Genomic DNA, 15096 nt, shown 5'->3' with positions numbered 1-15096 from the left:
CATATTGTGAGGGGTTATTTTTAAAAATGTGTATCAGTGTGTTTGGTGCAACTTTCTAAATACTTTTTATTAAAGAAATATTTTTACTTTTTCAGATAAAGCTGCTTTGTATCCTGTATACAGATTAGCTGTATCTAGCGCTGAAACCTGTATCCGTCAGTTCTGCGGTTTCAAAGGTGTTCATAGCCTTTAACCTACTGTGCATTTGGACATAAATGGACATCCAAATACGCCAAGGGGTTATGGTAAAAATTGTAAAATCTCAAAAGACTGCTCCCCTGGTTTAGCCTTAGGCCTTATGCACACGGACATCTCCGTTTTGGGAGCGCAAAAAACGCTGCGTTTTGCGCGTGCAAAAGGTCCGTGTGTCATCAGCACATGGTGCGCGGCTGCGTGATTTTCGCGCAGCCGGCATCATGATGACATTCTGGTTTTATGTTTACAAACAGAAAAACATGTGATGCTTTTCTGTATTCATTCATTGTTTGTAGTACTGTTGCGCGAATCACGCGCGGCACCCGGAAGTGCTTCCGTGTGCGAGTGCGATTTGCACGCACCCATTCACTTAAATGAGTGTGTGCAGCGCAAAACACGGGCAAATATAGGACATGTCATGAGTTTCACGCAGCGCACATACGGCCCCATTCACTAACATAGGTCCGTGCGACGAGCGTGATTTCCATGCGCGTAGCACGGACGTATTATACGTTCGTGTGAATAAGGCCTTAAGCAAATGTTTACTAGTGACACAGAGGGTACTATTTAGTATTTTGGATTTTAATATTTAGTGGGATTAGCAACAGATTATGCTAACATTTCTATAATTCTACCACTGTTTGATTGAGAATTATAAAATAACCAATGTACAAATATACAGTCATTACTAAGGCCGGGTTCACACAGTTTTTTGCAGGAGGAAAATCCGCCTCAAAATTCCGTTTGGAATTTTGAGGCAGATTTTGCTCTGCCTGCACGCCGATTTTTGCTGCGTTTTTCGCCCACAGCCATTGAACGCCGCGGGCATAAAACGCCACGAAATAGGCTTTCTCTGCCTCTCATTGATGTCAATGGGAGGTCAGAGGCGAAAACGCCCGAAGATAGGGCATGTCCTTTCTTTTTCCCGCGAGCCGGTTTTTCCGCTCGCGGGAAAAAACGCCTCCGCCTCTCATTGCCTTGGGTCCCTGTTGTACAAATCCTGCTGCTGTGTGTAAACAATATGGCCACAGGTAAAGGTTGTCACTGTGAAGTCATTTCCATGCATGAATTCATGTGTCATAATAACATGACTGCACCGTCCATTGGTTCTATACCCACATAGTGCTTATTTTCTTATCAGCTCATTTCTGCAGAAAAAATACATTTAAGGGGTTATGTGGGAACCAAAAATTATTAGAAGTGTACTCACTGCAGTATGTAAGTACACTCACTAATATACATTCTGGTCCCCCGTCGCGCAGATTCTGAGATTCATAGAATTTATAGCGATTCCGGGGGATCGGAAATCTAGTTACACAGCCTTTTTTGATGACGATACCACTCATCATCACGTGACCTACCCCACTGTACTTTATGTAATCGATGTACTACTGCTTGTACATAGAGTACAGCGGGGCCGGTCACATGACGAAAAAACGTATCGTCATCAAAGAAGGCTGTGCAACTAGACTTCCGGTCCCCCCGGCAGCACCATAAAAATCTCAGAATCAGCAAGATGGGGGACCGGAATGTAGAATAGCGAGTGTACTCACATACTGCAGAGAGTACACTGCTAATAATTTTTGGTCCCTACATAATCCCTTTAACTCCCAGAAAACCCCTTCAATAGTGCAATAAATTAAATGCAGAACTTATCGTAATTATGATTTTTGTTTGCAGTTATTTTGGAATAGACATAAAATAGAATTTTGAAAGTATGAATTATGTATTCAGGAAACAAAAGTCAAAAGTATTTATACTCACCGAGAGTGACTTCATACTCATTTTTAATAGCACAGAGCAATGGTTTGTAGGTCTTAAAATCCTCTATAAAATAATCAAAGACATCTCTGTAAGGCTAAAAAAAACAACACATAAAATGTGTTAATTTCCTGTTGATTCTACAAGTGATCTTCAACGAAAGGCCTGATTTAGACAAGAGTATTAGAAACGTGTTTATGGTGCTGAAAGTTCAGTTCAGTAGTTCCACAAAAGGGATATCCAGAGTACAGACAGTAAGACCTCATGCACACATCCATTGACCGTCGTACGGCCGCTAATGATGGATCCGTGAAAAACGGACCACACACGGATGGCCTCCATGTGCAGTCCGTTGTTATTTAAGCCCCGCCACCACCTGCACAACCACCGTAGAAGGAAAAAAATGTAAAGGATATATCCACCTTCACAACCATTTTTTATACTTTTTTTTTTCAAACTATTATCTAATCCTGCTCTGTCCAAGGTACCCAGGTTTCATCTCTCATTTCTTCCCTCAGGTATCATCTATATCCCCTCCATAGATATGCAATTTGCAAAAAAATAAAACACGTTTAAAATGTAGCTAAACGTTTAACAAACTTCTGACATGTCATAGTGACATGTCAGAAGTTTTAATCGGTGGGGGTCCAAGCACTGAGACCAACCACCAATCGCTAAAACTAAGCAGCTGATGCGCCCATGTGAGCGCTCAGCCACTTCATGTCTCTTTGGCTTTTTCCGGAAATAAATGTATCGGAGTACGGGCTCATAGACTTTCTATTGAGTCCGTCCGATACATTCATTTCCGGAAAAAGCCGAACAGACACGAAGGGGTGAGCGCCCACACTAGCGCTTCAGCTGCTTCGTTTTAGCGATTGGTGGGGGTCTCAGTGCTCGGACCCCCACCAATCAAAACTTCTGACATGTCACTATGACATGTCAGATGTTTCTTAAACGTTTAGCTACACTTTAAGTCCGCTTGTACTAACAAACAATACAAAATGAATAACTGTGTTAATTGTATAACCACAAACTATATATTTGATAACATGCAAAGAATGCAATATGCAGTATGTTGGCTGCACAGGTGCCCTAAAAAGAAAAATAAGCAGACACATGTAAGACGCGACAAATACTCAAGCAAAAAATATAACTATGGTCTCTAAACACTTTGCTCAGATCCATAATGGCAGTCTAACATCAGTTTCCAAGGTATCGAAAAAGTTTACAGACCTACTATGGGAAGAATTAGAAGAAGCTACTTAGCCCGAGAACACACTAGTTACTTATACTAGGTTCCAGGACCCAAAGGTCTAAATGTAAGACAGGATCTTATATACTATTACTAATATGTAATGCAAATTCTTCATTTTCTTCTTGCAGGTTTCCTGCATTTCCGAGGGCATGTTTAGACGTGGCGGAATTGCTGTGTAATTCCGCAGCAGCTGTTTTTTCCAATATTTTCTATGCATTTCTAGGTAAATTAGTTTAGACGCTGCGGAACATAGCAGTGCGGAATTTAGGCTGCGGTGCAGAAATGTCACACCGCAGCATGCACAGTCTGTTGCGGAGAAACAGCAGATTTTCACTGCAGATTTCAGCCCTGAAAACGAATGTAGAAATAAAGACTGCAGCCTGGAACTTAGTGCAGTTTTTGTAAAAATATTTTTTTCCATGTCATAACTGTCCATAGCTTTTAAGCACCTACTTGTGGTGTTGTAATTTTATATTATATCTTTGTAGGGGTTGGATTGTTTTCCTAAAACAAAGATTTGAATTCCCTGAAAAGACATTGTGTTAAGTGATAAAATTGTGACTGCCTGTGTTATGGAATTGCAATTTGAGCGATTCCCCAAAGGCTGCTGGAGAGTGCCGGGAGAGGACGTGCACATAAAACAGCAACCTCGAATCCGTCACAAGTCTGATCGATAGTGTCTAAGGCGAGCCTAAGATGTTTGCCAGAGCCGACCGCAAGGTGGGATGGACTTTGCTGCTTAGGACCCAGGTTGTCTTAGCAGAGTTCAGCGTTGGATAGGAGGTGCAATGCAGACTAACCTGAGCAGGAAAACAGAAAGTCTAAATCAGAAGGCAAGCGGATATCAGGAATAGCCACCAGAAGACAGGAAAATTTACAAGCACTGACAGGTGGAGGAGGCGTAGTATAAATACTAATTCTAAACCTGAAGGAAGAAAGGCAGACAAAAGAGATAGGCTCATGGTAAAACAGACACGCCCAGAAGCCAGGACCATAGTCATGGTAACCTTAAGGGAACAGGCGTTTTCCTGAAAGCCTGTAGCCGCCACTATGAGTAGTTTGTAATTTATTCGTTTTATACATGCCAGGCTTTACGGGGATGCCACAAAGGAAGTATCCTTCCTTTGTTGACATCCATAGATCACAATGTCTCAGGTTAAATATCTGTGTCAATTACAAATGCTCTTCCATGGGTTATCATGTGGTCATGGCTGATGTGCCCTTACGATCACTCAGTGTAAACATACCTCGGATTGCAAGAAAAAACTTGGCACCCACCACGTATATGGCAGGAATGGGGTAAAGGCACCCATGATGTTAGTGGGTAGGTCATAGGAGAAAATGTGTGCAAGAATTTAATTTTTTCCATCTTCTCTTTCCATTGAGTTTTTTTAACTATTGGGGTTGTACGTTGTGTACTGCGTTTTAACGTATGATGTCAACGCAAATGCAAATGTATTTTTGTTCACTTCTTATATATACAAATTAATACAAATCCCAGTAATGTTTTAGGCCTTACTTTAACGGTGTCCTCGATGCTAACGACTCTGCTTTTTCTTTCCATTGTTGATCAATAAAGCACATTTACATTAGCCTTCAGAGGCCTGGGGCTATAGGAAGCCCCGAGGAAAGGTCACTGCGCTCTGAGCTGTTAATCTGTTATTGACTCTAACCATCACTGCATTAACGTTTCCTCAAGAAATCAGGGGTAACATATTTCAGTAGTAATCTGACCTGTAACCTTAGTTCTTGAGAAATTCCTTTGGCTGAATCCAAAGATTGCAGTTCCCTTCTCAAGTAGGACTCAAGTTGTTCCAGATAACGTGGTTTGGACACAGTGCTACCAGTTCGTTTCCCTGACCTGTGGGAGAATAGAATAATCAATATTAAAAGCTATGTGTTACAAAAGACTTACTTTATTCTGAACATTTACACTTAACCTTCACCCTATTGCTAACTACAGTTTGTTTCTCATGAAAATCTGTACTACAAATGGTGATTAGATGGCTTATTCCCAACTAGATGAAGGCACCAAGTTTGAGAACCCGCACTTATCTCCACAATGGGGGTCATCTGATCCCTGTCCGGCCCATGCACATGCATGGCCACCTCTCTATTCAGCTCCTAGGACGGGCCGTTGCAAGTAGGCAGGGACTGAGTGGCGGGTAGATTAGAGCTCACCTGTCTGTCTCCCTTCCCCGGCATTACAATTAGTCCCTGAATTGGGAATAACCCTTTAAAACTTCACCAGTAAATTGACGGGTGCAAAAATCAGGATGAATTATTCTACTTACCTGTTACAGAGTATATCAGATTCTGCACATGGATTTTCTTTTTGAAAGATGGTCTGTCCTGCTCCATATGCCGGCCAGGTAGAAAGATTACCAATTGCTGAGTTTACCAGATTCTATATAAAATATATTTACAATCATTATGCAAATTTCAAGTGAAAATCATGCAAAATGCTAATAGTGTTGAGGTGCTTCAAATTTAGCTCTTCTGGGTGGTGTACCAAAATAAAAGTTAAAGGGGTTGTACCTGAATTCATGAAAAAATATGAAAATCCGACATAATATAATGCATAGCAATCTCATTCTAACAAAGCTAGAACCAGTTCTGTATCTTACATGGATCCAAAAATCTCCCCATTCATTGCTCCGATAGCTCTGCTAGATTTTCTTCAGACTGGCAGCTCAGGGGGCGTGTCCTTTCTGCTGCAGCTCCTCCTCCTCCTTGTCACAGCTTGTCTAGGCAGATCATTCTGTTTCACTACCTCTGCCTCTTCTCTAGGACATTTATGGCATATCCTGAGGATTCCAGCTCTGGGACCCACACCAATATCAAGAATGGTTTCTGGGCTGTTTTTGTAACTCTCATAAAAGTGGTTGCCTCACCAGGTGGGTCAGGGTAGTCTGTTCTGGAGATTGATGCGGGTCCCAGATATTTAAGGCATATCCTGTGGAGTTGGGTTGGGATTAGACAAACCTATATTTAAGCATATTATCCTAAGTACACAGACAGTTGTTAGGGTATTCGTAAATATGTCCTAACAACAGGCAATATGTGTATTGTATCCCTATCCAATATATAACCTACAATGGACCCTGGTCTATCTGCCCTGTATGGGCACAGATTGCATCAGAGGGACTCGCCAATAGATGCCCTTGTTTGCTACGATCAGCTTGGATCGTAGAAAACAAGGGGTTAAATGGCGGAGATCAGCTATTGTCTCACTGATGATCGCATAGGCATAGCTGAAAGAGAACCAAATGAATTAAAAGGAAAAGCCTTTAAAAAAAAACCCAAAAAAAAGCATGTTGACAGTGTCTTGAAAGTGACATGATAGTCCAAAAAGACCTTTTCATGAGTCCTTTCTCTGGTCACAGCTCTTTTAAATAAAGCCAATACATGCATCTAGTGTAGCTCCCAACTGTCCTACTGGATAAGTCCTCTCTAGTCATAGTCCTGTCTTAGGAATTTACTGCTCTTAACCATCAGCATTGTAAAACATCATATGGGGCAATCCTTATTTTTTGCGTTAGTGATTAAAGGGGTTGACCGAGATCCGAGCTCAAAAAAAGAAAAAAGTATGTTAAAAGAATTTCCCCATATGTAGACAACCTGCTAACACTATCCCTCCCAAAAAAGAAACGCTACTTAACGATTCTTGTTTTGACATTGCACGACGATCGTTGACGAGAATTTCTGGGCATGTAGGTTTACTCAACTTCCTGATGAGACTATGTGATGGGTACATGGCAAATCAGTGGAGAATGCAGAAAATGTGACCTCACAAGTCACGTGACAAGCGGGGAGTGAAGAGAGCGGAGGCACGTTCAAAAAATGTTAGAACATTATAAGTTTGTTGTGGAGGGGCAGAGTGTAAAATCAGTGGCAATATAAACATTTTAATCGGACAACCCCTTTATATTTATATTTTGAGAGGAATGCAGAAAAAAAAAGTTTTTTCTCTCAGTTATTTTATTTTTATCGCCTTCACCAATCACCTAATATAATATAAGCAGTACTATACAGCGACCTTGTTAAAACGCAAAAATGCACAATTCAAATAAAATGGTTGTGTTATGTACACACATGATGATTTTTTTATTTTTTTTATTCTTTAGCCCCATTAGAAATGAATGTGCTGCAGTCTCAGGTGGGATTTGCACAGAACCTATTCCAATCAAGCTGGGTTCACACATCGTGGTGACAATGCATTTTTTTTTTGCCTGGAATCGTGGCAAAACCGCACAACTTTGTTGCAATTGACGAAAAACAAAACGCGTTTTCACCACAAGCCGTGAACACAGGCTTGAGAAAGCGGGTCTACGTGAAACAGTTGTTGCCTGTGAATGTCTCCGTCTCCCTCCCACATGTTTTACGAGCAATAAAGCATATAGAAAACGTCAGACATGGGTGAGTGCGGCTCTATTTCTTCTTTTATTCCTCGTTACATTGATGAACTTTCCTTGCTGAGCCAGCACCTCCCTTGACACCCGCTCAGTCAGTGTGTTTGCTACTTGGGTAGTGTATTGCCAAAACGCCTGGAGTACTACAGTGCCGACCCATATCTCTCTGTCATTGTAAGGGCGGATTTACACGAACGTGTGCGTTTTGCGCGCGCAAAAAACGCTGCGTTTCGCGCACGTGGCAGGTGCGTGACAGCTCCATGTGTCATGTTCATATGGATGCGCGGCTGCGTGCTTTTCGCGCAGCCGCCATCATTATGACACTCCGTTTGGATGTTTGTAAACAGAAAAGCACGTGGTGCTTTTCGGTTTACATTCATTCTTTTACTGCTGTTGCGCGAATAACGCACGTCCCACGGAAGTGCTTCAATGGGTGCGTGTTGCGCGAAAAACGCCGAAATATAGAACATGTCGCGAGTTTTGCGCAGCGGACTCACGCTGCGCAAAACTCACGGACAGTCTGCACTGCCCCATAGACTTGCATAGGTCCGTGCGACCCGCGTGAAAACCACGCGGGTTGCACGGACGTATAGCACGTTCGTGCAAATCCGCCCTTAGGGTATGTTCACACGATTAACAAAATATGTCTGAAAATACGGAGCTGTTTTCAGACGTTTTTTGAGCAACTCGCGTTTTTCGCTGCGTTTTTCATGGCGTTTTTTACGGCTGTTTTTGGAGCGGTTTTCAATAGGGTCTATGAGAAAACGGCTCCAAAAACGTCCCAAGAAGTGTCCTGCACTTCTTTTGACGAGCCGTCATTTTACACGCCGTATTTTGACAGCAACGCGTAAAATGACAGGTCGTCTGCACAGAACATCGTAAGACCCATTGCAAGCAATGGGAAGATGTTTGCCGACGTATTGGAGCCGTCTTTTCAGGCGTAATTCGAGGCGTAAAATGCCTCCATTACATCTGAAAAGAGGTCGTGTGAACATAGCCTTATATTGTAATAGTTCAGACTTTTACAGATGCGGCGATACCCATTATATTAACTTTTATCTTTTTTCACATTACTTTAGGTCAAAAACGGTAAAACTTTTATTTATTTAATTTTTTTGGTATTCTACTGAAAACTTTAATTATTTACGGGGGGCGATGGGCTATCGAAGTGGGCGCTCTACTCTTTCTAATGGCTTAGATGCCGTGGTCGCTATGACCAGGGCATCTAAGCGGTTAAACAGCCAGGATCAGAGCGATCTATGTTCCTGGCCATTAGTGTGAGATGTCAGCTGAGATGTCAGCTGCAGCAGCATCGGCGTTTGCAGGTAAGTAGCTACATCGATTTACCTGCAAACGCTGATGCTGCTGCAGAATCAACTGTAGCCTCTGGTGCCAATGTGTCCTCGCTCGTCTGACACGATGCAGGACCTGTGAGTGACGACACAGCGTAATCTCTCGAGAACACGGCTGTGTCTGCACTGCCAGAAGCTGGGCGTTGTGAAGAGAAGTGGATGATACTTCTCGTCAGAACGCCCAGCTAGTAAAAGAAGTAAAAACGCCCCGATGTACGCACATAATACACGCCCACTTGGACTTTTACTTTCAAACACTCCCAGTTGTACTTTTGCAAGCCTCATTTGCATAAATACAAAAATGGTCATAACTTGGCCAAAAATGCTCGTTTTTAAAAATAAAAACGTTACTGTAATCTACATTGCAGCGCCTATCTGCTGCAATAGCAGATAGGGGTTGCAAAATCTGGTGACAGAGCCTCTTTAATAAAGATTGTTTGTAATTTTTCTACTTATCTGGTCGTGACTTGTCTCTTTTTCTGGTTTGTTATATCATTCACTAGGACCATTGGTACATTTTGGGGCATTGTTCGTTTTGGTAAACCATCCCTACAATGAAGCATGGCGTTGGAAGCATCATGCTGCGGGGGTGTTTTCCAGCGGCGGGGACAGGGAGACTAGTCAGGGTTGAGGGAAAGCTGAATGGAGCAAAGTACAGAGATATTCTTAATGAAAACCTGATCCAGAGTGCTCTGGACATTAGACTGGGCCAAAGGTTCACCTTCCAACAAGACAATGACCGTAAGCACACAGCCAAGACAACACAGAAGTGGCTTAGGGACAACTCTGTGAATGTCCTTGAGTGGCCCAGCCAGAGCCCTGACTTGAACCCAATCGCACGTCTCTGGAGAGACCTGAAAATGTCTGTGCCCCATCCAACCTGACAGAGCTTGAGAGGATCTGCAGAGGAGAATGGCAGAAAATCCTCAAATCCAGGTGTACAAACCTTGTGACATCTCATACCCAAGAAGACTGGAGGTTGTTATCGCGGCACAAGGTGCTTCAACTAAGTACTGAGTAAAGGGTCTGAATACTTATGTCAATGCAATTGTAATGGCAGGGGGTAGGGAGACGTACAAGTGAGCCCTAATCTACCCGCCACTCTGACCCTGCCTAATTGCAACGACCCGCCCTAGGCGACGGGGTACAACTGGGCGGCGGTCCCTGCGCTCAGTAAGTGCACGACAAACACGACAAACATACAAAGGAACACAAGCAAGGAAAAGGGGCCGTTGCCCACGGCAACACCGTGAGCAACCAGAGTGGTGAACGAGCCGAGTCAAGCCAGGAGTGTGCGAGGTACAAAACGAAAAGCAGAAGAGTAGTCGGTAAGCCAGGGTCTGTATGGAGCAGGATCAAAAATAGCAGGAGCTGTAGCTGGGCCAGGAAACCACAAGGAGGGAAACACAAGCAATAACAAGCACCGAGGGACAGGAAGTGCAGGCTTAAATAGACCGAGGGCGGGATGCTAGCTGAGTCTGGCCAGGTTACGATAGGCTCTCCCACTCCTAAGCCTGCCAGCCTGAATGGTGGAAGCAGGAGTCAGTCTCAGGGATGTATTCTCAGGTGCTGACTGATTAGTTCTGGGAGTTAACCCCGAAGCTGTGCCTGGCAGATCCTTTACAGTACCCCCCCTTTTATGAGGGGCCACCGGACCCTTTCTAAGTGGACCTGGCTTACTGGGGAAACGCAGGTGGAACCTCCTGACCAATACCCCAGCGTGAACATCCCGGGCGGGTACCCAAGTCCTCTCCTCGGGCCCGTATCCTCTCCAATGGACCAGGTACTGGAGGGAGCCTTGGACCATCTTGCTGTCCACAATCCTGGCCACCTCGAATTCCACCCCCTCCGGGGTGAGGATGGGAACAGGAGGTCTCCTCGAGGGAGCCAAGGACGGGGAGCAGCGTTTGAGGAGGGAGGCATGAAACACGTCGTGTATCCGAAAAAACGGGGGTAACTCCAGCCGGAAGGAGACAGGATTGAGGACCTCAATGACCTTATATGGCCCAATAAACCGGGGAGCAAACTTCTTGGACGGAACCTTGAGACGCAAGTTCCTAGACGACAACCACACCAGATCCCCGACCATAAACAGGGGGTTAGCAGAACGTTTTTTATCAGCCTGAGTTTTTTGTACGCTCTGGGACACCTCTAGGTTTTTCTGAACCTGGGCCCAGACTGTGCACAGTTCCCGATGAACGACCTCTACCTCGGGATTGTTGGAACTACCAGGTGAAACGGAGGAGAACCGTGGATTAAACCCAAAATTACAAAAAAAAGGAGAGACCCCTGACGAATTACTGACCCGGTTATTAAGGGAAAATTCGGCGAGGGGAATGAAAGAGACCCAATCAAATTGACAGTCAGAGACAAAACACCTAAAAAGGAACAGTGTCATCACAAATTATTTTTTTATATGTTAAAGATGTTAGTGCTTTATTAAAAACGTTTATATTCATTTGTGTGTTTGTGTTTTACTTTTTCTTATTTTTACACTTTTTCTTCCCTATGGGGGCTGCCATTTTTTGTTCCATTTCTGTGTGTGTCGATTAACGACACATACAGACATGGAATACGGCAGCCACAGTCCCATAGGGACTGCGAACGGCTCCCGTCCCATTGACTGCAGTGTACGGCGTCTGTGTGGGAACTGCGCATGCGCCGCTCCCACACAGTCCTATTCGAAATTGGCGCCGTCCGGCGCCATTTTCCTGTGGACCGGAAGTCGCGGCCGGACAGTAATATTACTACTTCCGGTCGCGGCTTCCGGATTTGTGCACTTGCACCAGCGGCAGCAAACGGAGCGGACGGGCCGGAGGGAGCCGCGGCGGCAGGAGCAGGTAAGAGATTTCAATGTATGTTCGTGTTTGTGTGTGTTTACTACTGTATGTAAACCTACTACACTGTGGGTTAGCTCAAAAAATGGCGACACACAGTGTAGGAGGTTACATCGTTCAAACCCCTCGTTTATCCCGGCACTAGCCAGGATAAAGGAGGGGGGGATGCTGAGAGCTCACTAGAGCGAGGGCTTTTAACCCAATGTTGCAATGCTGCAATTTTGGGAACAGCTCCATCTAGTGACCAAAAATGGGTAGTATTATAAATTAGAAATAATTTATAATATTACATGGACTCGTGCAAAAAAATAAAAAAAATTTGAACAATGTTTAATCACCCACACACTAAATGTTTAATTTTAAAAAAACATGTTTTTCTGGCAACACATTCCCTTTAAGTATTGTTCTAGAGATTGATTAGTCCTCTCCGTTTGGCCATTGGTTTCAGGATGGAAGGCAGAGGAGAAGGACAGATCAATCCCCAACTTCATACAGAAGGCTCTCCAAAACAATGAAACAAATTGTACCCCTCTGTCCGAAACAATATTGACAGGGACCCCATGGAGACGCAGGATGTGTTTGACAAACAAGGTAGCCAACGTTTTGGCGTTGGGTAGTTTCTTGAGGGGCACAAAGTGGCACATCTTACTGAAGCGGTCCACCACCACCCACACCACCGACTTGCCTTGGGATGGAGGCAAATCGGTGATAAAATCCATGGAGATATGTGTCCAAGGTCTCTGGGGAATGGGCAACGAACGCAGTAAGCCCGCTGGTCGGGACCTGGGAGTCTTGGACCTAGCACAAACCTCACAAGCGGCGACGTAGGCCTTAACGTCTTTAGGCAACCCAGGCCACCAATAATTTCTGGTAATGAGGTGTTTGGTACCCAGGGTGCCTGGATGGCCAGATAGTGCGGAGTCATGATTTTCCCTAAGTACCCTTAGCCGGAATTGCAGGGGAACAAACAGCTTGTTCTCAGGAAGGTTCCCGGGAGCTGCACCTTGATCAGCAGCAATATCAGAGACTAAATCAGAATCGATCGAGGAAATGATTATACCTGGAGGCAAAATACAAGCAGGATCTTCCTCCGAAGGAGGGCTGGCCATGAAGCTACGCGACAGTGCATCAGCCTTAATATTTTTAGACCCAGCCCTATAGGTAACCAAAAAATTTAATCTGGTAAAAAATAACGCCCATCGAGCTTGTCTCGGGTTTAGCCTCCGGGCAGATTCTAGGAAAACCAGATTCTTGTGGTCGGTAAGGACCGTTACCTGGTGCCTAGCCCCCTCCAGGAAGTGGCGCCACTCTTCAAATGCCCATTTAATGGCTAAGAGTTCGCGGTTGCCAATATCATAGTTACTTTCAGTTGGCGAAAACTTCCTGGAGAAGTAGGCACAGGGGCGGAGATGAGTGAGGGACCTGGTACCCTGGGACAAGACAGCCCCCACTCCCACCTCAGATGCGTCAACTTCCACGATAAATGGCTCCATTTGGTTGGGCTGAACCAGCACCGGGGCCGAGACAAAGCACTTCTTAAGGACCTCAAAAGCCTGGACAGCCTCAGGAGGCCAGTGGAGGAGATCAGCACCTTTGCGAGTGAGGTCCGTAAGGGGCTTAGCGATGACCGAGAAGTTAGCAATAAATCTCCTGTAATAATTAGCGAACCCCAAAAAACACTGTAACGCCTTCAGGGAGGCAGGTTGGACTCATTCCGCCACAGCCTGAACCTTGGCGGGGTCCATGCGAAATTCATGAGGAGTGAGGATTTGACCCAAAAATGGAATCTCCTGTACCCCAAACACACATTTTTCGGTTTTGGCAAACAGTTTATTTTCCCGAAGGACCTGGAGCACCTTCCTGACATGCTCAATGTGGGAGGACCAGTCCTTGGAAAACACCAGTATGTCATCAAGGTACACTACCAGAAAAATCCCCAGGTAATTTCTCAAAATCTCATTTATGAAATTCTGGAAGACCGCAGGGGCATTACACAACCCAAAGGGCATGACGAGGTATTCGAAATGGCCTTCGGGCGTGTTAAATGCAGTCTTCCACTCATCCCCCTCTTTGATGCGAATAAGGTTATACGCCCCCCGTAGATCAAACTTAGAGAACCATTGGGCCCCCTGAACCTGATTAAAGAGATCAGGAATCAAAGGAAGTGGGTACTGGTTCCTTACCGTGACCTTATTCAGGCTACGGTAGTCAATGCATGGCCTAAGACCACCATCCTTCTTCCCCACGAAGAAGAAGCCAGCACCTACCGGAGAAGAAGAGGGACGAATGTAACCCTTGGCCAGGGATTCCTGGATATACACTCTCATAGCTTCACGTTCGGGACAAGAAAGATTAAATATCCTACCCTTAGGAAGCTTAGCTCCTGGTACCAATTCGATAGCGCAATCGTATTCTCTATGAGGAGGTAACACTTCGGAGGCCTCCCTAGAGAAAACATCAGCGAAGTCCTGAACAAACTCTGGTAGCGTATTCGCCTCCTTAGGGGGAGAAATAGAATTAACAGAAAAACATGACGTACAACATTCATTACCCCATTTGGTTAGCTCCCCAGTATTCCAGTCAAACGTAGGATTATGCAACTGCAACCAGGGAAGGCCTAGAACCAAATCGTACGATAATCCCTGCATCAACAGTACAGAGCATTGCTCCAAATGCATGGAGCCAACAAGGAGTTCAAAAACAGGGGTATGCTGTGTAAAATAACCATTAGCAAGAGGAGTGGAGTCGATACCCACTACCGGGACAGGTTTAGGCAAATCAATCAGAGGCATAGCAAGGGACATAGCAAATTCCACAGACATGATATTAGTAGAGGACCCTGAATCCACGAAGGCACTGCCGGTAGCAGACCTACCACCAAAAGAGACCTGAAAGGGAAGCAAGATCTTAGTACGTTTCATATTTACGGGAAATACCTGTGCGCCCAAGTGACCTCCCCGATGATCACTTAGACGCGGAAGTTCTCTGGCTGCAATCTTACGCTTAGGACAGTTGTTCACTTGATGCTTGTCGTCCCCACAGTAGAAGCAGAGACCGTTCTTCCTGCGGAATTCTCTACGTTGTTGGGGGGACACGGAGGCCCCGAGTTGCATAGGTATCTCTGAATCTTTCGGGGAGGAACGAAGCAACGGAGCTTCGGGAGGCATCATGGGGGAGTCGGAGGAGAAAACACATAAACGTTCACGTTGTCGTTCCCTGAGACGTCGGTCAAGTCGTATCGCTAAAGCCATAACCTGGTCTAGGGAGTCAGAAGAGGGATAGCT

General features: G+C 44.9%; 1 protein-coding gene across 1 annotated transcript in view; it reads right to left on the bottom strand.

Moving 5' to 3' along the window:
* The window catches only part of TSNAXIP1 (translin associated factor X interacting protein 1), an 85809-nt gene that overhangs the window by 61302 nt on the left and 9411 nt on the right, over positions 1-15096 (bottom strand). The window contains exons 3-5 of the mRNA XM_075836913.1: positions 5506-5618; positions 4946-5072; positions 1960-2053 (exon numbers count right to left, since the gene is read on the bottom strand). Of these exons, the coding sequence (XP_075693028.1) occupies positions 1960-2053; positions 4946-5072; positions 5506-5618 (334 nt within the window). The remainder of the gene's footprint in view (positions 1-1959; positions 2054-4945; positions 5073-5505; positions 5619-15096) is intronic.

Source organism: Rhinoderma darwinii, chromosome 9, assembly GCF_050947455.1.
Source record: "Rhinoderma darwinii isolate aRhiDar2 chromosome 9, aRhiDar2.hap1, whole genome shotgun sequence".
Classification (NCBI taxonomy): Eukaryota; Metazoa; Chordata; class Amphibia; order Anura; family Rhinodermatidae; genus Rhinoderma; species Rhinoderma darwinii.
Note: the sequence above shows the minus strand (reverse complement) of the source record. Positions and strands in the feature narration are given on the sequence as shown.